The sequence below is a fragment of the Eimeria necatrix genome, genomic scaffold, assembly GCF_000499385.1.
Source record: "Eimeria necatrix Houghton genomic scaffold, Enh_scaff94, whole genome shotgun sequence".
Lineage (NCBI taxonomy): Eukaryota > Apicomplexa > Conoidasida > Eucoccidiorida > Eimeriidae > Eimeria > Eimeria necatrix.
Genome location: NW_013651795.1, coordinates 33,733 through 55,195, shown reverse-complemented (window position 1 = coordinate 55,195; position 21,463 = coordinate 33,733). Strand labels below are relative to the sequence as shown.

The 21,463-nt window shown below is 53.6% G+C and overlaps 4 protein-coding genes across 4 annotated transcripts; 2 read left to right on the top strand and 2 right to left on the bottom strand.

The window, feature by feature from the left end:
* Window positions 1-80: 80 nt before the first annotated feature.
* On the bottom strand, window positions 81-4,690 carry ENH_00083910 (hypothetical protein, conserved; the record flags this gene model as incomplete). Its single annotated transcript, XM_013577896.1, has 11 exons — window positions 81-201; window positions 470-639; window positions 932-1,021; window positions 1,367-1,472; window positions 1,647-1,716; window positions 1,847-2,014; window positions 2,316-2,466; window positions 2,641-2,831; window positions 3,072-3,153; window positions 3,493-3,746; window positions 3,988-4,690. The coding sequence occupies 11 exons, from the start codon at window positions 4,688-4,690 to the stop codon at window positions 81-83; spliced, it is 2,106 nt and encodes a 701-aa protein (XP_013433350.1).
* Window positions 4,691-5,759: 1,069 nt separating this feature from the next.
* ENH_00083900 (GTP-binding protein, putative) lies at window positions 5,760-10,201 on the top strand (the record flags this gene model as incomplete). The annotated part of the gene is made up of 10 exons (XM_013577895.1): window positions 5,760-5,805; window positions 6,074-6,197; window positions 6,632-6,806; window positions 7,081-7,211; window positions 7,616-7,871; window positions 8,026-8,085; window positions 8,297-8,407; window positions 8,826-9,023; window positions 9,338-9,471; window positions 10,051-10,201. 10 exons carry the CDS (start codon window positions 5,760-5,762, stop codon window positions 10,199-10,201), a joined length of 1,386 nt encoding a protein of 461 aa, XP_013433349.1.
* A 2,343-nt stretch (window positions 10,202-12,544) lies between these two features.
* Window positions 12,545-14,419, top strand: ENH_00083890 (hypothetical protein, conserved; the record flags this gene model as incomplete). Its single annotated transcript, XM_013577894.1, has 1 exon — window positions 12,545-14,419. One exon carries the CDS (start codon window positions 12,545-12,547, stop codon window positions 14,417-14,419), a length of 1,875 nt encoding a protein of 624 aa, XP_013433348.1.
* Window positions 14,420-19,223: 4,804 nt separating this feature from the next.
* On the bottom strand, window positions 19,224-20,564 carry ENH_00083880 (hypothetical protein, conserved; the record flags this gene model as incomplete). Its single annotated transcript, XM_013577893.1, has 1 exon — window positions 19,224-20,564. One exon carries the CDS (start codon window positions 20,562-20,564, stop codon window positions 19,224-19,226), a length of 1,341 nt encoding a protein of 446 aa, XP_013433347.1.
* Between the last annotated feature and the right edge of the window lie 899 nt (window positions 20,565-21,463).

The following is a 21,463-nucleotide window of genomic DNA, read 5'->3' as shown; positions in this document are numbered from 1 at the left end:
GCCTGCGCTTTGAACGCTTCGTCAAATGGGGCCCTAGCCAGGAGCCAAAGACATATAGGGGGCCCCTGGCTTAGGGCCCCCTAGATGTCCATTAGGATAGCCAGTGGCTCTCCTAGCTTGAGTACATTTGCGTCCAAAAGGTCTTCAGCAGCTTCTCTGAGGCGCTGCTGCTGCATTTCAGTGTCTGCCAGACACTGAGTCCTGCACGGAGCAAAGCATTAAAAACTCAAAACGCGCAGAGTGGACTGAAGGGCCAGCGGCACTAGCAGCAGCAGCAGCTGCTGCTGCAGCAGCAACGGCATCAAGAGCAGCACTACGTCAAGCCGCGCGGGCAGCAGCAAAGCCAGCGGCAGCACCAGCCATAGACTAGCCGTCGCAGACTTGAGATAGCAGCAGAAGAAGCAGGAGGCTTGCGACAGCAGCAGCAGCAGCAGCACGTTCAACTGGTGCAGCAGGAACAGCAGCAGACCTGCATCTGAGTTCGGCGAGGTGTTGTGCCTCGGCTCGTTTTCTCTCGAGCAAGTTAAGTGCTGCTCGAAGCACGACGTCAGCCACTTGCTGCTGCGTCTCTTCGAGGCTGCAAGTTATCACCAGCGAGTGCTTTGTAGACAGAGAAGTGCAGCTAGCTGGCAGCCGGTCCTGCAGCGCATGCAGGGAGCAGCAAAAGCCCCAAAGTGGTGCAGCAAGACACTGTACCAGATAGCTAGTAGCAGCTAGCTATGCTGCCAGGCGCGCAGAGAGGAGCCGCAGCTCCTTCGCTGGCTCTTTCTTCAGCCAGCTGCGGCCACCTATCTAGCGTGGCTAACTAGCCCGCCGCCACAGCTCGCTGGCTAGCTGGGAGAACAAGCAGCGCCTTGTAAGCTGGCAAAAAGACCCTGTGGCACATGGCTAGCTAGCTAGCCGTTTCGACCGCTACCTAAGGCCTCCTTACCGACTCATGAAAGCGGGCAAATCCAGCAAGGGCAAGAGAGTACATGGCCTGCCGGGCGCCGCTCGGTGGCAGCAAGCAGCTGTCAGCTATCTGCAGCAGCAGCAGAAGAGGCAGCAGCAGAAAAAGGTACCACATGCAAGGAGAAGCAGCAGCCAGCACAGAGGCAGCAGCAGCAAAAGCAGCCAACACAAAAAGAATCGAAAAACACAAATAGCTGCAGCAACACAGCAAAAACTGTAGCAGCAGCGGCGGCAGCAGCAGCAATGGCAGCAGAAGCAGACGCAACGGCTGCAGCAGCAACGGCGAGAGAGAGCGCTGCGCGTCTCCAAGTGCGCCTTTAAAGAAGGACTTGGCTAGCAGCAGCAAAGGCGCTGGCTGGCTACTAACTACTATTTAAGGTCAAACTTTGCATGCAATAAAAAGTCAAAGACAAACCATTTGCTCGTCAAAGTAAACCACTGCAGCCCCAGGGCCCTCCGCTGCGTTTATTATGCGCCGCCACACGCGAGCCGCCTTAGGCCCACAACGAGCTAGCACAGCCCTGCAGCAGCAGCAGCAGCAGCAGCAGCACAGCAGCAGCGAGCTGCAGCAATTTAAGGCTAATTTTTGTGTACGTGCGCATATGAATGGACATAGCACCGTCAGCGCACGCATATGCAGCAGCAGCAGCAGCGGCAGCAGACGAATTAGCTGCAGAAAAAACAACTGATCTCACTCAGACATAATGCGGCGCTGCATAAGCGCTTTTATTTGCTGCCAGTCGAGGCGGTACGCAGCCTGCCCGTCTGTAGCAAACAGCAGCAGCAGCAGCAGCAGCAGCAGCAAAGTTGTCGCATATGGGGCTTCTCTTTTTGCCGCCTTTATTTCTTTTTCGTCTCTGCAGTTCCACATTAAAGACTCATTTGCTGCTCCTACCCTTCATCACTGTGGCTAGCAGGCGGTCTGGGTGTTTGGTTAGTCCGTCCAGCAGCCGAATGAGCTGAGACTTCTGTACAGACACTCGAGGCTGCTGCTGCTGCTGTTGCTGCTGCAGCTGCAGCTCTGCTGCCACTGCTGCCTCCAACGCGTCGAACGTTAGCCACTCTGCGCAGCGACAGCCCACCACACATAAAATTGGCCGTGAACAGCAACAGCAGCAGCCAGTAGCTGCAACAGCAAAGGTGAGCAGCAGCAGCAGCAGCAAGAGGAACCCTTGCGTCAGCAGCAACAGCAACATAGAGCCGCACTGCAGTGTACACCCAGTCGCGCGCTGGCTTGCTGTTTCTCGTGCTGCTAGTCATCGCAGCAGCAGCCAGCGACCGCAAAAGCAAAAATGAGAAGCAGCAGCAGAAGCACAAGCCGGCACATGAATCAGCAGCAGCAGCAACAACAACATAGTGCGTACTACAGTGCACATCTAGCCGGGCGCTGGTCTGCTGCTCCTCGACGCCCCGCTGCTGCTGCGGCCTCAGGCGGACTGCCTGCAGCAGCGCTGCTGTCGTTGCCTGGACTAGCCGAGTGTCTCCTACGCGCGCGACTACAAATTGCTTCACAGCCTGCAGCACCAGCAGCGGCAGCAGCAGCAGCGGCAGCAGCAGGAACGCTTGTTCGGGTTTGCTACCACGCGTCTTGGCGTAAGAAAAACGGAGGCCCTCAAGGCAGCAGCAGCAGCAGGAGCACATGCAGCAGCAGCAGTACGCGCAGCAGCAGCAGCAAAACTCATTTCTCACCTTCTTGCATAGCAGCAGAGATATGAACGGTGCGTTGACTTGAAAGGGAACCCGCTGCTGCTGCAGCCGAGACACAAGACTGTCCATCAGCTGCTGCTGCTTCTGGGTTTGTCTAGCGCTGCCGATGCTGCTGCTGCTGCTGCTGCCTGGCGGGGTTGTTTTTCGGGCCTTTGCTGCAGGGTCTGCCTCATCTGAGCAGCAGCAGCACGGGCAACAGCAGCAGCTGACAGCAGCAGTGGCGGCCAGCAGTGGCAGCAGCACTTCTGCAGGCTGCAGCAGCAACAGTATTGCCAGCAGCTGTGGAAGGAAGAATGGGTCTAGCTCCGGCAACACCCATTGCACCAGGGGCAGCAGCAGCAGCAGCAAAACGAGCAGCAGCTGCAGAAGAAGTAGCAGCAGCAGCGAGAGCAGCAGCAGCAGCAGCTTCTCACCCAACATCATCAGCAAAAACCCCGGGAGGCCTCCGCTGTCTTCTTCTGCGTCCTCTTCGTCCGAGTCCTCGGCTGTGTAGGCCTGAGGTGTACATACACCGCAGAGCCAAGGCAAGTCGCCACGCCAGTCGCAACAGCAGCAGCAGCGGCAAAAGCAATGCAGGGACCAGCTGCTGCTGCGGTGGCGCCAACGCCAGCAGCAGCAGCACCCTCTGCACCTGGGTTCGACGCAGTACGAGGGGCGGAAGCAGGAAGCAGCAGCAGCAGCAATAGCAGCAGCATCGGCATCAGAAACACTACCCGCAGCAACAGCCACAGCATCAGCAGCAGCAGCCGCAGCAGCATCCACGAGCTCAGGCCTACACAGACACCCACAGCAGCAGCAGCAGCAACAGCAGCAGCAACCGGCTGGGCGCCGCACCGGAACGTCGGCTGTTTTCGAAGGCATCTTCCTGAGTGCTGCTTTGGACTCGGCTTTGCGCCTGCGCCCCGTGTGCTGCTGCTGCTGCTGGTCTTGCTGCTGCTCCTGCTGCTGCGCAGAAGGTAGAGGCGGCTCGCACTGAACTAAAAATGCGTTTGAAACCAGCTGCAGGAAGCAGCGCTGCAGGTCCTGCTGCCGCTGCCGGCTGGTTGGCCGCTGAGCAGCAGCAGCAGCATCGCCATCTGGGTTCGCATCTGCAGCAGCAGCAGCCGCAGAAGCAGCAACAGCAGCAGCAACAACCCATTCACCGGCGCAGTAAGTGGCGGCCAGCGCCCCTTCTCAGCTGCAGCAGATGAGCAGCAGCAGCAAAAGTGCCGGTGCAGCAGCACAGCAGCAGCACGCACGAAGCTTCGCAGAAGCAGCAGCACTAATATAGCAACAGCAGCAACGGCAGCAACAGCAGCAGCAGCAGCAGCAACAGCCCAGGCTCCTCACACGGGTCAGCTAAGGCCAGGGCAACTGCATCCTGCATGCAGACACGCCCTGCCTTGAGCACCTGCAGCAGCAGCAGCCGCGCGTTGCTGCCGAAGGTCTCTTCTGTGATGGCAGCAAACTGGGGAAAGCGCAGCAGCGCCAGGGCTGCATGCACTTTCAGGCTGTAGCGGACACCGCCGTGGGGCTGCACAGGAGCAGCAGCAGCAGGAGCAGCAGCAGCAGCAGCAGCAGCCACGTTGCCGCAGTTGGCTTTGCTATTGGTGCCTGCACTGGTGCCGCTGCTGCTGTTGCCGGTAGACCCTTGCTGCTGCGCTTGGGCTGCTGCCGCTGCTGCTGCTGCGTCAGCGTGCACAGCTGCTGCTGCTGCTGCTGCTGTGATTGGCCCCAGAGCTCCGCCAGCTGGGGTCAGGGGAGTACAGTGCAGCAAGTTGTGCTGCAGCAGGATCAGCAGCGCGTTTCTGAGCATGCAATAGTCTTCGTCTCGGCCCTGCTGCAGATGCGCTGCAGCTGCTGTCTTGGCCTTAAAACCTGCTGCTGCTGCTGCTGAGCTGCTGCTGCTGCCGCTGCTGCTGGGCAGCAAGTCGCGCAACTCTAGGAAGGTCAGACTGCGACACAGCAGCAGCTGCCGACCCACCGACGACACGTAAGGGCCGAAGGCATCCTGCAGCAACGCGCAGGCCAAGTTGACTTCGCTGGTGTACATTGTGTTGCTGCTGCTGCTGCTGCTGCTGTTCAGGGGAGGCTGCTGGTATTGTCGTTGGTGCTGTTCGCTCTGCTGTTGCTTTGCCCCGAGAGCATCGCGACCCCGTACTTCTGCCCGTTGCCGATCCTGCTGCTGTTGCTGCTGCTGCCTTTGCCGCTGCTGCCTTTTCTGCTGCTGCCTTCGCTGCTGCTGCTGCTGCTCGCTGCTACAGTTGCTCGACTGCTTGCTTGCCCGTTGCTCCAGCTAGCGCCTTCCTCATCTTCTTCCGGCTGATCCTCTTTGGAGCTTCTGCTCGCTCTAGTGCTGCTGCCGCAGCCGCCGCTGCAATTACATTTGTGTTGCGCAGTTGCTTCTGCTGCTGCTGCTGCTGGTGTCACTGTTGCTGCTGTCACCGCGGCCCCACATGTGGGAGGGCGGAGCAGCCTAAGGCACCTTCCTGTTACATTAAACAGTAAGTAGAACTTGTTGCAATAAAAAATATATTTGTGCCTAGCGAAACAATGTAACTCCGCCTTGGGGAGCGGGAGCGTGTGGGGCCCCCGAGGGTACTGTTGGGGCCCCCGAGGGCCCCGTTGCAGCTGCAGCAGTTTGCTGTAGTACCTTGTTTAATCGTTCGATGCAGCCGCAACAGCTTGGATACTGGCTGCTGCAGTAGCAGTGCAGCTATTTAGCTTCAGTCCTATCTAATGCAGCCACAGCAACGCCTGTAGAGCTGACTTGCAGCAGCAGAGGCAGCAGCAAGAGCCTTGTGGAGCGAAGCAACGGAGGCAGCAATGCCATAGGCAGCAGCAGCAGCTGAGCGGACTGAATGCTGCAGACGGTGCAGCAGCCGCAGCAGCAGGAGTCGAAACACCTCTGGAACGAAAAACTGCAGCAGCAAAGCCTGCAGCTCTACTGGCCGCAGCAGTAACGGCAGCATCAATACTGAAGCAGAAGCGCCTGCAGCAACAGCCACGGAAGCAGAAACAAAAGCGACTGCAGTTACTGCAGCAAAACTGCAGCTAATAGCAGCACCAGCGGCAGCAGTAGGAGCAGCAGCAGCTGCTGCTGCTGCAAGCAACAAGCAAGCATGGGAGGCGATTTCATAATTGGCTGCGTGGGTAAACCCTCAGCAGGTCCGTCGAGGCAACTAGGTCCAGTGGCTCAGACTGTAGGGCTGTGGGTACAAGGGTTTGTGGGCTAGGGTTTAGGGTTTAGGATTTAAGGCTTAGGATTTAGGGTTTGCTGAGGCCTGCACACAACTGCAGCGTCTATGTGCGTCTGAGCAGTCGCTGCCAAGTGTATCCGTCGATAACTCGAATGGATACTCTCTCCCGGCTCCAGAGTTTAAGGTTTAGGGTTTAGGGTTTAGGGTCTAGGGTTTAGGGTTTAGGGTTTGTGCAGGCAAGAGCACGTTTTTCAACGCAGCCACAGAGGGCTCAACAGCCAAAGTGGGCAGTTACCCCTTCACTACAATAACTCCCAATGAAGGCATCGGCTACTACATCACAGACTGCCCCTGCAAAAAGTGAGTGGCTGCTGCTGCTACTGCTTGCTGCTGGGTGCTGCTGCTGTTGCGGCTCTGGGTACTCTTGTAGCTGCAGCAACCGTTTCTGTTGCTGCAGCGGTTACTGCTGCCCCCATTCTCGTTGCTTCTGCTGCTGCTGTTGGTGCTAGATTTGATGGCCATAGTGGTGCTCCCACCGCTGCTGTTGCCGCTAATGGCCATGTTGCTGCTGCCGTCGCTGTTGCTGCTAATGGCCCTGTTGCTGCTGCCGTTGCTGCTGCTGCTGCTGCGGGTGGCGAGAACCACCGTACCGTTGCAGCTGGCGCGTCTGTTTGCGGCGCTGGCAACTTCAGCGCAGCCGCTGCTTCCTAGCGAGCCGCTGCACCGCTGCTGGCACTGCGCTGCTGCCGCTGCTGCTGCTGCTGCTGCTGCTGCTGCTGCTGCTGCTGCTGCAGGTACGGCGTGGGCTGCAGCCCCCGCTACGGCCGCTGCGTCTCGGGGCGCCGCTCTGTGCCCATACGGCTGCTGGACGTGGCCGGCCTTATCCCGGGGGCCAGCGAAGGCCGGGGCCTGGGCTGCAAGTTTCTTGACGATTTGCGGGTGGCGGATGTGCTGCTGCACATAATTGACGTCTCAGGCACCACCAATGAAAAGGCACGGAGCTGCTGCTGCTGCTGCTGCTGCAGCGGCTGCTGTCGGTCACCACACGGAGCTGCAGAGGCTGCTGAGTCGACGCCTCGGCGGCTGCAGCTGCTGCTGCTTTGTTGCTGAGATGCTGCTGCATGGGCTCGTGACGCTCGTGCTGCTGTGGCTGCTGCTGGCAACTTTTGCTGTGGGAAACGCGTTGCTGTTGCTGCTGCTGCTGCCGCCGCTGCGGTTGCTGCGGCTGCTGCTGCTCCTTCAGGGGGAAGCCACGACGGGCTACGACCCCAGCGCAGACCACGAGTGGCTGCTGAGCGAAGTGGAGCTCTGGATCTTCAAGAACATTTGGGGAAAGTGGACATCTGTGGCTCGCAGGCACGCGGCAACGAACAGGTGACCCGCTGCTGCTGCTGTTGCCGCTGCTGCTGTTGCCGCTGCTGCTGTTGCCGCTGCTGCTGTTGCCGCTGCTGCTGTTGCTGTTGCTGTTGCTGCTGTGGCGTTTGGGGCTTCCCAGCCTTGGCTCAAGTAGATGTGCAGGCGATACGTCAAGATGCTGCGAGAGTTGTTGCTGCTGCTGCCGCTTATCCTGATGCTGCCGCCCTTGTTGCTGGACCCCCTATTGCTGCTGTTGCTGCTGTCGCTTATGGCGTAGATCACCGCGATCTGCAACAGCAGGAGCATCCCCAGCAACGCAAGCGCCATGTGGCTTGCCTGCACTTGCTACAGTGCTCTGTATCCATCGTGGTCTTTCCCTACTGCTGCTGCTGCTACTGCTGCTGCTGTTGTTGCTGTTGCAGCTCTCTGCTGGACACGTTCTCGGCACAGTTCAGCGGCTACGGCGCCCCCCAGACACTTGTGGCTGCGGTGCTGCAGGAGTTGCACCGCAGCAGGAGGTCGCGCAGTCAGGCACTACAGGAAGCAGCAGCTCCAGCAGCAGCAGCAGCAGCAGCAGCAGGAGTCTCTGCGGGAGCAGCGGTAGCACGAGCAACAGATGACGCTTCACTTCTGCCGGAGGACCTCACCAAGTGGGCTTCCGAAGACGTTATGGAGCTGGTTCGTTAAACTAGAATGCCCTAAACTGGAAGCTGCAGTAATGAACTTTTAAAGACTTTGGAACTTAAACAATTGTTTTCCAACTAAGGCTTTAGAACTTGAACAGTTGGCTTCTAACTAAGTCTACAGGCTTGTCTTTGCTTGGTGCCTGCAGGTGAAGACTTTTGTGAAGATTCGATTTCCTTTTGTTTTGGTCCTCAACAAATGCGACGCTGTGAGGCAGCCACTGGACCGGGATCGGGATGAGAGCGGGTTGTGGGGCGTGGGGATCGTGATCGTGGAGATGTGGGGCCAGCAGAGTGCATGCCGGGGTCAGGATGAAGCCATTGGGGGGATCGGGCTGCTGGGTGTCTCAAAAGTGGGATCGGGATTGATGCTTTCTAGCGAGGATCGGGATGGGGATCGCATGTGTGGGGCCTGCGCAGGGGGGCGATGTGGACAAAAACGTTTTGCGACTGTCTAGCAAGTTTCGGGACAGCCCTCTCGTGTTGACAAGTGCCCTCGCAGAGTGTTTTCTGCAGAAACTCCAGCAGCAGGTGAGGCCAAGTCAAGCACTGCAACAGCTGCACTGCAGCAGGTGCCCTGTGCAGTAGCTGCAGCAGCAGTGTCAACAGCCGGCGAAAGAGCAGAGGCAGCAGCACGCATGCAGCTCTCCCGAAATGGCCAATGGAATACAGTGCTTCAGTGTTTGGCTTCAGGCCCTAAGGTTTTGTTTCTAGGACTTAGGACTTAGGATTTTGCTGCGCGGATGGCAGCGTATCTGGAAACCTTTAATCACAAGCCTTTCCCCCCCGCTCTCACCAGTTGCAATCAGAGCACTTGTTGTGGATGGCACATGAAATGGGATCTTTTGTGATGGGCTCTTCACGGGTTTCGGCTTTGTATATTCTTGATAATTTGAAGTCAGGGCTGAGTTTTAAGGGCTAAAGGTTTAAGGCTTATGGCTGTGTGTAGAAAATGATAGCATACGACCCGTGCAGCGGCACGGCGTACTGCAGCGAGGACTTGCGGGGCCCGGGAAGCAGCCGCCTGAAGGAGGAGCAGCAGCAGCTAATTAAAACCCTGAAGCCAATCGACCCTAAGGCGTTCCATAGACTGGAGAAAGTTAGGGATCTCATGCTCTTCAGACATGGAGGGACGGGGGTGGCAGAGGTCTGCTGCTGTTGGTGCTGCTGGCGATGCTGCTGCTTATGCTATTGGCGCTGCTTTTGGCTGGTGACGGCGCTGGAAATGGATGGTGGCGGCGCTGGAAATGATGACACTGCCACTGCTGCTGTTTAGCTGCTGTAGAAGCAGGTGCTGCTGTCGCTGCTTCTTGTGCTGCGGGCACTCGTTTCGCTGCCTCAGCTGCTTATGAGACTACTACTGACGATCTTGCTTCTACTGTTGCTGCTGCTGTGTTGGCTGTAGCTGGTGCTGGTGGAACTTCACTTTTCTCTACCTTTGCGCCTTCCCATTGTCTTCAGGCCTTGCGAGTTGCTGTAGAGGTCCTAGGGCAGCGAATGGCGGTGTATCCGGTGAAGACGTTGCAGCTGTCCGCCGTGGACAAGAAGGGAAGGGGGCCGTTTGTGGAGTGTATGCTGGTTAAGAAGGGAACCACGTAAGCGCTACTAGAATGCTTTCTTTTTATATTATTCCGTGTTTTTGTGTACTCTGTCTTCTGCTTTTACTCGATCTGCGTCATCGGTTTAGGCACAGACCTACATGAACACGCAAGCCACATGTGTTTCCATATAGACATATCCCCGGTAGTATCCACGTTACATGTGCACGTGCATACTTAAATGCATATAAGGCTTCACACATGCAATTTTACAGATATATTTGAGCCTATCGCGACATTAGCGCGTGTAGGTAGTATCTCTCAGGGCTCCCGCCCAGGCAGAACTGCGTACAGAGACTGACACAGAAGACTTTTCACGCCAATCAGTAGACGCGAATGCATGCGCGCTTGCAACGCCAAGCATACAGCAGCATTTAGTGAATGAATATAAGCGTGGCGCATGCGGGCTTCCGATATTTGTGGCGAACGCGCTTCGCAGTCATTTTCTGTTTCTGCTGCATCCCTGCCGTAGCACTGCTCCTTTCCTTCATCTCTCTGCGTTAGATTTTGGGTTTGTTTGCCTGCCTATGAAAGTACGTTTATGTTTTTGAATTCATGTTTTTGTGTGAACTTCAGCGTCGGCGAGCTCGCTCATTTGTTGCACCCGGCAATTGCCCGCAATTTCCTCTTCGCCGAATTGCCGGACGGCCGACGTGTTGGTGAGAACGAAGTGCTGACCCCTGAAAGCAGCATAATTCGCATTAACACAGACAAAGGTGCGCAATGATCACAGCTAGCCACGCGGCTTGTCACGCACCTGGCCTTGAGGACCGCGCAGGTGGTGGGACCTCAAGGCAATTAGCTGCGCTCATTTATCGCAGCTACTCAGGTAGCTGTGTTGGCTGGCGCCACGGGAGCTGTAGGGTCGCTTACCAAGCGGCGGATGACTGAACAGGTCAACCCTAGCCTACCTCGATTTAGGAGAAACATTATAGCTGACTGCAGCTAGAGGCGAGCCAGCTGCCGCTTGCCCTCAAGACAAGAACCAAAAGTGTCTAATTTGTGTTTCAAGCGTGTGAGGAAACACATCTAGTCTCAGCATAGAAGGACAAACGGAGCGAATGCAAGTACCGCTCCGGCCTCCGGATTTGCTGTGCAGTTCGTTGCAACTTCGTCACTTTCTCTTCTCCCACTCTGCCATTTGCTGATATTGCGGGAGAGACGAGGACGGCCCTGCGGTGCGTTTTGTGATAAACTCCCACTAGGCTTCGTGCATGCTTATGCAGCGTGTGCCAAGGCGTTAGCATATGGTATAGTTCACCTTTTAGTGGTGCTGAAGGGCCGAAAAACTTGGAATTTGCTGTGGCTAGCGCCGTAGAGGGTGTTACACGGCCGTCCTAGCTGATAGCATTACAGCGCGTTTGAGGAAGCTGCCAGCAGCACCTGCTTCTTCCTAGAGGTCAGTTCACTGCCGGAAACAGCTGGTGTTGACGAGCAGGTCCAGTTGAGTGACGGTGGCTTGTTATGTTTACTATGGCATTCTCATGGGGGGAACATGGGTAAAATCCGATTTATTGCCATGCCCTCTAACGACGTTAGTGAGGAATGCACTCTTCAGAAAGCAAGGAGGCAAGAATCTTGAAAATAGGGGCTCGCAGGTTTTACTGCACTTTACTAAATTGTGGACTTCATACGGGAGGCAGTCTTCTGATGCACTTACAAAGCGCAGGCACGACCTTCGAAGAAAGTGTTGCAAGCTAATCAGTTGCACAGCAGACTCCTTAACAACGTGCCTGAGGCCTGAGGAACTCAGAGGGCAGTACTGTTGGACAGTCCTGTCTATGGGTCCTGTACATGCCGTGGCTTGAGAGGGGAGTTGCCCGTAGAAATAATTAAAAGTAAATTAGAGAGGGGTGCCCTCCAGCGGACGGACCTTCCATTAAAGCCTAGAGATCACGGCTTGAAATGTTGCAGGCCAAAACAGCCAAGAAATGATAATAGATGCTGCAGTGAAGATGACAAATCGTCGGGACTAGGAAGCGATGGCTACTTCGTGAAGCGCCAACTCGCCAGAATTTGTTCTATGCTACTTGGCACCCCTGAAGGAACAAATTGGGCCACTGAAGAGAGCAATTCTCCCCATAGTGTTGGCGGGCGCCTAGATGACCCTGCTGCTACTTCACCGGTTTCACAATCAACCATTGCTCTCTCATAAGTCTCCAACGACGCCCTAAGTTGCCTGTCAGTCATGGAGTTTCTTCAACCTGCAGTCTCTATATAGAGAAGAAGGTAACGGCGAACGTTGGACGGCTTCACGCAGCGTTTTTAACTTTCTTTCTTTGCTGCCCGCGTTCGCGCGTTCGCGTAATATCTGGTTTCAGTCTTTTCTCCTGGGTCAGCCCGCAACTAGGTTGTTCTGCATTCGTTCTGAAACCTACGGGCGATGACTTGTGATGCGCAGCACTACACCGCAAGTTCTTGCTCCGCTACAAGCGAAAACGTACATGTTCCTCACGAACACCACTCAGCTTACCCTCACTAAAGTAAATAAATTCATTTCTGGCAGCTGCGCTATCTAGTTTTCGATTCGGGTAGAGGACGTATTCGGCCCAATGTAGCTCTTCTCTCAGAGGACCTCGTGAAAGCATCAGGAGTCAATATTTTCACTACTAAAAATAAGAAAAAAAGCCCAGATGCAAAAAAAGTGAAAAGGTGGCTAGAAATCGCACGAGCAAACAGCATCCATCCTCATTGTCCGTCAACTCCTGGGCCTTGTTCCAAGCTGCCAGCGTCCCCTTGCGCGTCTTCTTTCGGGGAGCCTACGCGACCCAAGTTTACAAATGAGTTGCAATATGAAACAACGAGAAACTTTATACGAATAATTGGAAGAATATAGCGTCTCACCCTGTGTGAAAAGGACCACCTGCATGTGGGGCGGCAGTTTGGCTGCAGCTCTCGCTGAGCCTCTGAAACTCCTCCGGGCTTGATGAAGGCAGATCCTCTCCAGATTGGGACATAGGATTTGCGCACATGGTGAAATGCGTTTTTCCAAGGCATAGTCCCCAGAGGACCTGGACGGCCTCAGGGGCCCGGGAGAGGGCGCGGAACAGCGAGGCGGCGTCCTTAGACCATGGGACATTCTACTGAGGCGGCGGCACCCTATAAGTCCGAGAGGGGCGCTAGTGGCGTCTACGTTAGAGAGCATGGCCTGGGGCCTGTGTGGCGGGGCGTGCCCTCTTCCGCCCCCACAACGCACACTGGTTGGCTCTCAGCAGACGAAGAGACACTTCAGTACACAACGCCTTCAGACGATACAAATATTCTTCACGGGAGCCCTCCAAGGGTTCCCAGCGTAGCATACGGGGGCCACTTGTCGGCGCCCTACTGGAAAGTGCCCAATGCGTGGCCTGTCGGCAGCCCCGACTCAGTCACTGTTACCAACGAAACAGCGTTGCACAGTGGCCAGAAGACTCGACCGGGGGCCTCCGCTGAGCCTGTTAAGGGCAGCCGCAAGAGGCTGAAGCGCCTGCTGCTTCTGGGGATCATTTCTCTGTGGGCGTTCCTGGCCGCCTCTTCGGCGAGGAACAGGCTGCTGCAGCGCAAGGACAGGAGCCGCCTCAAAGGCGTGGAATTAGTGGAAGCAGCAACAGGAGCAGAAGATGCAGCCCCCCCGTCGCCAACAGCAGCGTCGCTCGAGGCAGAGGAGGCGTCTTCGCTGAGTGTGAACACCCCCAAAGAGCACAGCAAACCTTCCAAAGCCAAGCCAAAGCTTAAGCTGGCTCTGCAGCCCGGAGTCGAACCGCTCCCGTCAGGGCCCCTGCGGAAGTTCAAGGGGCCCCAAGGGGGCCCCCGAACCGCTTCTGGAATTCCCGTTGCCCACGTGGGCCCCATGCCTCACGTCTCCAACTTGGTCGCAGAGCCCCCCTCCACAGCGAGGCCAGAGGAACTCCCCCTGGATATAGCCTGCGACGCGTCTAGCCTTGACCAGTACGAGAGAGAAGTGGGCAAGAACCTAGACAAGCTGGACAAGATCTGGCGCGGGGTCTCGGAGACCACCCGCATGGCTTTCTCGAAGCACTTCTTGCCAGTGGTCGAGCCTGGAGTGGTGCTGCCTGCACCAGTGGCTCTGTTCCAGAGGCACGCGGAGGCCCTCAGCGCAATTCGCAGGCCCAAGGAGGCAGACAGTGCATCCGAAAAGAAAATGTACGCCTTCAGGCTGCAGCTGCTGAACACTCTCTACACCGCAGCTGGCCGCCGCCTGCTGTCCCTCTCTGCCCTCGAGACCTTTTGCAAAATGACGGGCGTGGGCTCTGAGCTGCTCGGCCTGGAGGCCGAGCCCCTGATCCGCAGCACGCGCAGCAGCTGGGGCAGCATCAGCAGCAGCAGCAGCAAAGCTGGGGAAGGCGCTGGGGCGGACGAGGCACCCGTCTCTTTCGAAGGATTTGTCAAGCTCCTTGCAGGCCGCCCCACCAGCATGATAGAGAGGGAACCCGAAAGCAAAACAGATGAGGGGCTCAGTGCTTCGGAGACTGAGGCAGGGGAAACACCAGTGGTGCCGAAACACCTGGCAGTGCGCCTCGCAAACGTGCTGCGGCGCGAGGACCTTTTTGTTGCTCAGGAGCTGATGAACGTGAGCATATTCCGAGCTTTGCTTGACAGGCTCGACGAGCGGCTGCTGAGCCAACAAGGGGGCAAAAGAGAGGCCTGGATTGTGCCCATGTCCCCAGGGCGCCGGCCGTTCCATACAGACTTGTTCAGCGACACGGTGTTGTCTTTCGACAATTGGGCTAGGCAACAGGTGCTGCCTCCAGAGGTGGTGGGCAGCTGGAACGAGAGATGGACCGAGAGCGGGGTGCGGGCGCTGCTGCATTCGTTTGAACAAAAAGAGAGGAAACGGATAGAAGAGAGACAAAGCATGAAACATGTGGCAGCGGGCCTCGACACCACCCCAGGCAACGTCGCGCCGCTCTACGACCTCTACACCCTGGCCATATCGCTCCTCTAATTGGTGCTGCGAGCCAGTAGTGTTTCTTGAGCAAAGTAATTTCGGCGCATTTAATTCAACTGGTTGCCCATTTAGTGGGCTGAGACTGTGCTTGGCCGAGACGTCCCGTAGACAACAGAAGGAAGGAAGAAAAGAACAAGGAGAATTCGTGCATTGTCGCACGGAGCGCTTGTTCTTTCAGGTGTACGTACTGCAGGCGCTTGCTAAGGGTACTACTTGTTTGTTCCGTCTAGGTGTTTCGTATCCTTCTCGCTTCTTCAGGCGTGCGCCTAGCTCCGGTCTTTGGTACTTGCCGCAGTTGCAGGTCTGTGCTTTTATTACCACCCGCAGAACACGTTAATGAATGTGTTCGTATCTACACATGTATACACATATGTGCTTAAATAAAGGTGTATGCTATGTCTAGGTATGTTTGCTTATATATGTGTATGTGTATGCACGTATATACGACAAAAATGCATATAAACGTACATATATTCTTCGGGCAATGTGCAACATGTATATTTTTATGCATGCGTACGTATGGACACACACTAGACACAGTAGCATACCTATATGCTTATGGTATTTCTAACGATGGCTTCAGTAAGTATTAGAATTGGTTGAATGCAATGTAGATGTTCAGATACGTAGAGAACATTCGCATGTGCACCTGTTGCGCTAATTTAATGTGGCGAGAAGCCAGTGTTGCGTAACTGGGCAACGGTCTAAGGGTTTCTTAGGCCTTTGCCCTTTTTATTTCCCCCTCTTTCCAAAGAAATAACTAGTTTCCCTGCTCTGTTGCTGTCTTCCCGTCCTTCTGTTGGTTTTGTGCTCAGTGTCATTACTACTCTTCGTGTAGTGCTCGGTTCTCTCGGCAGTTGGTTTGACTGTTCATTTTTAGTCCACTTTTCTGAAATTTCATCAGCTGGCAACAGCGCCGAATATAATTTCCTCCTCAAACCTTTTCTAGATGCTCAACATGGTCATTGCTCTCTGGCATTTGTTAATGCTATTTATAGTTCTCGCAGCTCAATAGCTGCGTGATTCTGCTGCCTCGCTTTTTAATGAGTCAAGGCACACTGTGAAGGGGATGTCTAGTTAGCAGACCTCAGGGTTTAGGCCATTGCAGCTGTCGGTTCAAGCCAGTTGAGGGTTTAGGTTCTGTGCAACACGTTTGTGTAGGGTCGGGTCGCGGCTTGGAACAAGGTTAAGAGTTTAGAAATTGGGGGTCGCCCAGCACTAGTGCAGACGCATTTTGGTGGATCTGCACCTTCCACTGATTTGCATTTTTGCTGAAACTTCTGAAGACGAAAAATGCTGAGGAGTCAGGTGCGAGTGACAAGCACAAACATGATTTTTTCTGAATACACGGAAGAGGTTTTATTTGCTTTGTGTCCACCAGTGCCACTACTTACATGGCGGCAAATTTATTCAAGCTATCCTTTGTTTCTGTACTTCTTGCTAACCGAATGACGCAAGTGCACAAAGTTCTACAGTGCATTCTTTCATGTGTTCTGAATAACAGAAACGCGCAATTTCATAGAGTACAATGCTGCAGTCTGGCAGAGTCTGCCTCTCACACATAAATTACTGGCGCCAGACTAGGTGGCTTTTTTCCCTTCATGGCTGCCATCCCCATTTATACGTTGCAGTTTTACCGCGCGAGGCAAACCCAGCAGCAGGCTGCAAGTGAGTATGCCATAAATGAGAAGCTCCAGGGGGGCAGCTTTCCTTGACTAATCAGCCGCGAGACAAACGCTGCTTTGCGCACATACTCAGGAGAGAAGGGTTATAGTAAGGAAATAGCATTTTCCCCTAAGTATGGCGCGGAAAGGTTGTTGCATATTAGAAGCCAAGCTGCTTGACACAACCTTATATCAAACGCACGCCTGCAAATGCTTGGATAACTTACTCTAGAGTCGTCTGCATTCACGTCCGGGCTACACCGTGAGGATGGGGAACGTCCAAAAGATGCAAGAAGTGCCTTAAGCGCTCATCATTTGGTCAGCTACAGACTTGAAACATACGCCCGGGGCTTTTACAGCAGCGCATGGACGGCTGCTGCCACGCGCGCTGCAGGTACGATTACACTCTAAAAAGGATGTTTCCAGCAGCCCACGTTGATTAAAAAATGATCCGTGTTGGGGAGCGGATATGTCGTGATCGCATTGGTGGCGTATGTATGACAGTCCCTTATTAGCTGATTTCTCCTTTACATTGCACAGGGAACTCCAGCTTTGTGCGCGATTTGAAACGCGCAGGCTCGATACCATCTTCTTCAACATACTTGCGGAACGTGAACCACGCACGGTGACGTATCACAGAGCAACTCTGTCACGTCAGACAGCTGCTCGCGCATCAAACGGAAGTATGATAGCTATAGCTGCCGCCGACATGTAGTCTGCGTGTCCTTGAAGACAGCGCGTCAAAATCAACACTGCAGCTTCCTCACAAGATTACAGTGCTCAAATAACTCGAGTCAAACGTTTTTCATCCTCCCATGATCGAGGGAGATAGTACTCTGCGGCCACGAGCCACCTTGTCCATAAAGCTTTTTTTCAGTACGAGCTTACATTGGGACGGAGTGTACTGGCCGGGTGTGACGAGCGCGGACATCTGGAGTGTCGTACCGGACACCTGTATCTGGAGTGTTATGTTAGCGGTAGTTGGTCAGGAATAATTGCACGGATTTATGCATTTGATACACTTGCACCTTGCGAACAAGCACTGCGCTTCCTTTCATATTTTTGCGTCTGTAGCACACAACAGCAATCAATGCGACATTGTTGATAAAGCCCTTTCCGTAACAGTGAATGACGAAGCATGAAGCGTTGTTTTTGTACACCTGACGCTCCAAAATCAATGGAAGAACAGTTCACTCTTAAATGCGCACACTTCAACACACTCGATTTTTTCGCACCAAATAAATCGCCCAACACGGTGCAACAGAAAGTAACATGAGGACACGTTAACCATCAGCATGGGAAGTTTAGGAGTCTCACTGGCGGGGTAAACTGGAGCACTTGCACACCTACCAGCTAACAACGGGATTCGTGTTTCCACCGACGTGGGGCAAGAGCACTTCACAACAACGGCCTAAGCCACCTCGAGCCCTTTCCTTTCGGCAGCTACTCTCTGCCAAGCCATTCGCCCAAAAATTCACCACGCGTCGTACGCGTCCACCGATTTTGTGAAGGCAGAAGGCAGAAGCACCCGCGTGTGTTGCCGTGTAGCACCTTACAATGACATCGCAACGGGTTGATGCAGTAACGCAACGAGGATAACGCAAAAAGTTTAAAGTGAATCCCAAACGTAAAATAGACGTGGACAGCATGCATCCCAAAGCATTCTTGCAGGTGCTTAGCAATCTTTTTAGGCTGCCTTTGGTGACGTTCACCTTGCAATGTGCACGTGTAGAGCCACCCATATGCTGTTTGACGCACTTCACCGCTGCATATAATTCACTGGCGCCGAACTGAATGAGTGCATTTTGCTGTGCAGTCGATATGCTCGCTCTAATAACAGTCGGAAGAAGATAGACAAAATGAGGAGGCCTTCTTACACCTGAAGTGCCATTTTCTACGGCTGCAAGCACTATTTTTCACAATGTTTCCCACTACAAGCTCCCTTGGTAAGAAGGCACCGCATAATCACTTCATTTACACAGGCAAGCGGGGAAAGCACGCCTATATGTTTTCAGGGTGTTCTATACAAAGTAGAGGAATTTACCTATTTATGAGTTAATATGAAATTAAAAACGCATGGGCCTTGCATGCAGGGACCACCATAAATACGCGAATAATGAAAATTTTCTATTCACATATCTGCGTTGTACGCCGCAGGTAATACTGTAAATTGCGTGCAATAGCCGCAGCTTTTGCAGTGTATGCACCAAAGTAAGTAAATGCGTGCGTGGTAGCTGCTGGCCTGCTACTAGGAAAAAAGAAGCAGAGAATATGTAGTAATGAATTCACATCCAAACCTGAGAGATCATGAAAACATGAACATGATCATACATTAGAACAATAGAGCCTTTAGGGGCCAGATGTGTCCATTTCAACAGAGTTGCCGTCAGCCCTACATGTGCGCAGAGAAGCATTCATGAAGCTCAATAGTACTCATGAGTGCACGTTGGGGCTGGAGTACAAAAAACAAGTAGTGCGCGCAGAATTACCGGTGCGAATGTGTGCGGAAACATCTGCCTCTACTCATTAAATACTTTCGTGTGACAGTACAAGTCTAGTTCCCTATTTTTCTGTCCTCTGCCTACGTTGCTTTCTTTGAATTTCCCGCGGTCATTTGTCGTGTGCTATCCTCCATTTCTACCTCCGCAGGACTTTCACTTGGCTTCCTCTATGCCAAAGTTTGTCTTGTGCTATCCTTTACGTCTATCTTTTTCTCTTTTTCTGTTCTCCCCTGCAGTTTTCAGACTGTCTGGGTGCATATTGGCCTTTCGTTGCATTCTCCCACCCGTATGGCAACACTAAAGCAACAAAAGCTGTATCGATTTGTACAGCAGATGTATTCACACATGCAACATAGGCTCGGCTCTTCCGAGCCAGCATGAAAGGATACAGAGGCACATTTCTGCACAGGCACCTGCTCAGGAGCATATGACAACATTACATTTTGTCATATGCTCCTGAGCAGTTGCCTGTGCAGAAGTGTGCCTTCGCCTATTTGTTGCTTGTTCCCCCTCTGCTTCCATAGAATGCAGCAGTGCCTCATCCGTAATTGTTGCAAATTTTCCACCAGTAATGAGTAGTGCGATAGAAAAATTGTTGCACTGAACCGGCACTTCTCGCGAGAGCGTATGGCACCCTCAAAGCAACTTTAGTGCTATGAAAAAAACATCATCTTCTCCTCTGTCCAATCCGTCTTGTTCTTTCACTTTGGCAAGATACTTCTCTGCCAGCTTATTTGCATTCTCGCGCACCAAAACCTGCCTTTTTTCTATTTCACGTAGTGCAGACAGACCGCCCTCTATGGTCCACGTCTCTTCCCACGCCTTTATCGTTTCCAGCGGCACAGGCCCCACTGCGTGCTTTTCAGCTTCCTGTAGAGCCTCTCGAAATATTTCTACAGGAAAAGGAGCTTGAGAGGAAGGCAGCGTAACCTCCGTGAGCCCTTTTTGTGCTGCAGCTGCTTCTGCTTCTGTTGCTGTTTCTTGAAACTTTCTGGTTCCCACAATTGCGGCATCCACTGCGTCGAAAAAAGAAGAAAAGATGTATCGTATCATATTGTCTGCTTGGTTTCTTTGGACATCTTGTCCGATCATATGTCTGAGGGGCTCCGTGATGTCTGTAGGCAGACTGGTTGCTTCTGCAGTTTCTTCCATGCTCCTTAGTGTGTCATTGAACCCACTGTACGCGGGCCCCAGGCTTGCAACAAATTCTTTGAAGGGCATAACATGAGGCTGCCTTTCGAGCTCGGCGCCAAGCAGGATGGACGCGTGCAATTGCAAGTCGGGCACCGAATAAGAATTCCCGTGTTTCGACCAAAGATCAAAGCTGAGCTCTAAATAATCTAATCGCCGCATCATCGCTTCCACAATACTGCTAGCCAGCGCAAACTTCAGTGTGTAGTCCCTGCGATTCACGTATGGGTCCGTCTCACCGGGGCAGGGGAGGTCCATCAGGGCTCCAACGTGTTCAATAATCACATCCGTGGGACCACGTCGTGAATCCAAATTCGTTGCATTAGGAAAGAAGAAATGAATGAAAGCATATTGGACCCTTTCGTTGGCTTGGTTCCACCGATAGTGCAGTCGCTCCATCTCCAGCTGCAGAGTTTCCTCCATCGTCAAGACGCTTCCTGAGGTCACCTTCGCCGACCCCACACCGCCCGAACCTAATCGATGGCGTTGGGACTTGCGGATCCTCATGCTGCTGATGTTAAAGCGCACAGCCATTGCCACCAAAGCAATGAGCAACGCCGTCACAAAGAGCAATCGGAAACGTGACTTTGGCTGGTTACGGTGCGCTGTTAAGGATGTTCGAGTACTCATATCAGCACTGTCTTCGACTAGTTCCCCATCCTCTGGATCTGCTGAGCCAGGGTACCTGAAGCTTGCTGAGTTTTCAGTGGAAGGTATCTTCTCTTCATCGTTGACAGTCAGCGTGCTGGCAGCAGCTGTAGCTGCTGTTGGATTTCCACCAAACATCGGCGCTGAAGCTACCAAGTAAAGCGATTAGCAAAATTTCTATGCAAATTTAATTATTAAAAACATATACATTCAGTAATCAAGCTCTCGTTTTCATTCAGCCACGCCAAGAACAGCCCATGAAGTGTGCTCCTTTAGAGGCAGGGATCGATTCTGTCTCTTCACGTCGTCGGGAGGAGGAATAAGGGCCCGGAAAAAAAACTGAAAATAAAATATCATACATTTCTAAAGATACAATTTGCGCCAAAACACGAAAAAACATCTCGGTGCCCCTTTTCTGCCGCGAAAGGTGCAGCCTCTTGGGCACCGGCGGCTGCAACAGGGGAAGAAACAGACAGCTCCACGAGCACGTGCTAAGCGTGTTCTTTCAGAATGTCTCAAAGCAGCCAGAAAGCTCAAATTTAGCATTAAAATAAAGTATAATTATCTCTGTTTTCGTCTAGATGGACGATTCCCTGATTTCAAGATCTTCCTATGGAATTGCCAGCGCACTTCGGCTGCACGTTGAGGAATCGCGCTATGTGAGTTTAAAAGCGGTCTCCTGAAGCTCAGCTAACCTAGCCCTGTATGCATATTATTCTTCCTTTTTCTAGGCTGTGTCGGTGTTTGATTTAACTTCAGTGTGCGTCGGAGTTGTTCTGGCACGCTGATACACCGCAGCGCATTTCGAAGAGCGAACACTGATTGCCGTTTGGCCTTAAATTTCTCATGCCCTCCCATGAGGGCTGTGATTTGCGCGTACTCTTCTCGTGTTGCTGTCTGCGAACCTTTTTGGTGTAGTGCGCGTCTCGGCCGTTCCATCTCCCCTGCGCGTCTTCTTCTACGAGTAATGCAGACTACAGTTCTTGTACCTGCTCTTTTGCTATGAAGCCTACCAGTCAGAGCGCTTGTCTTGCGTT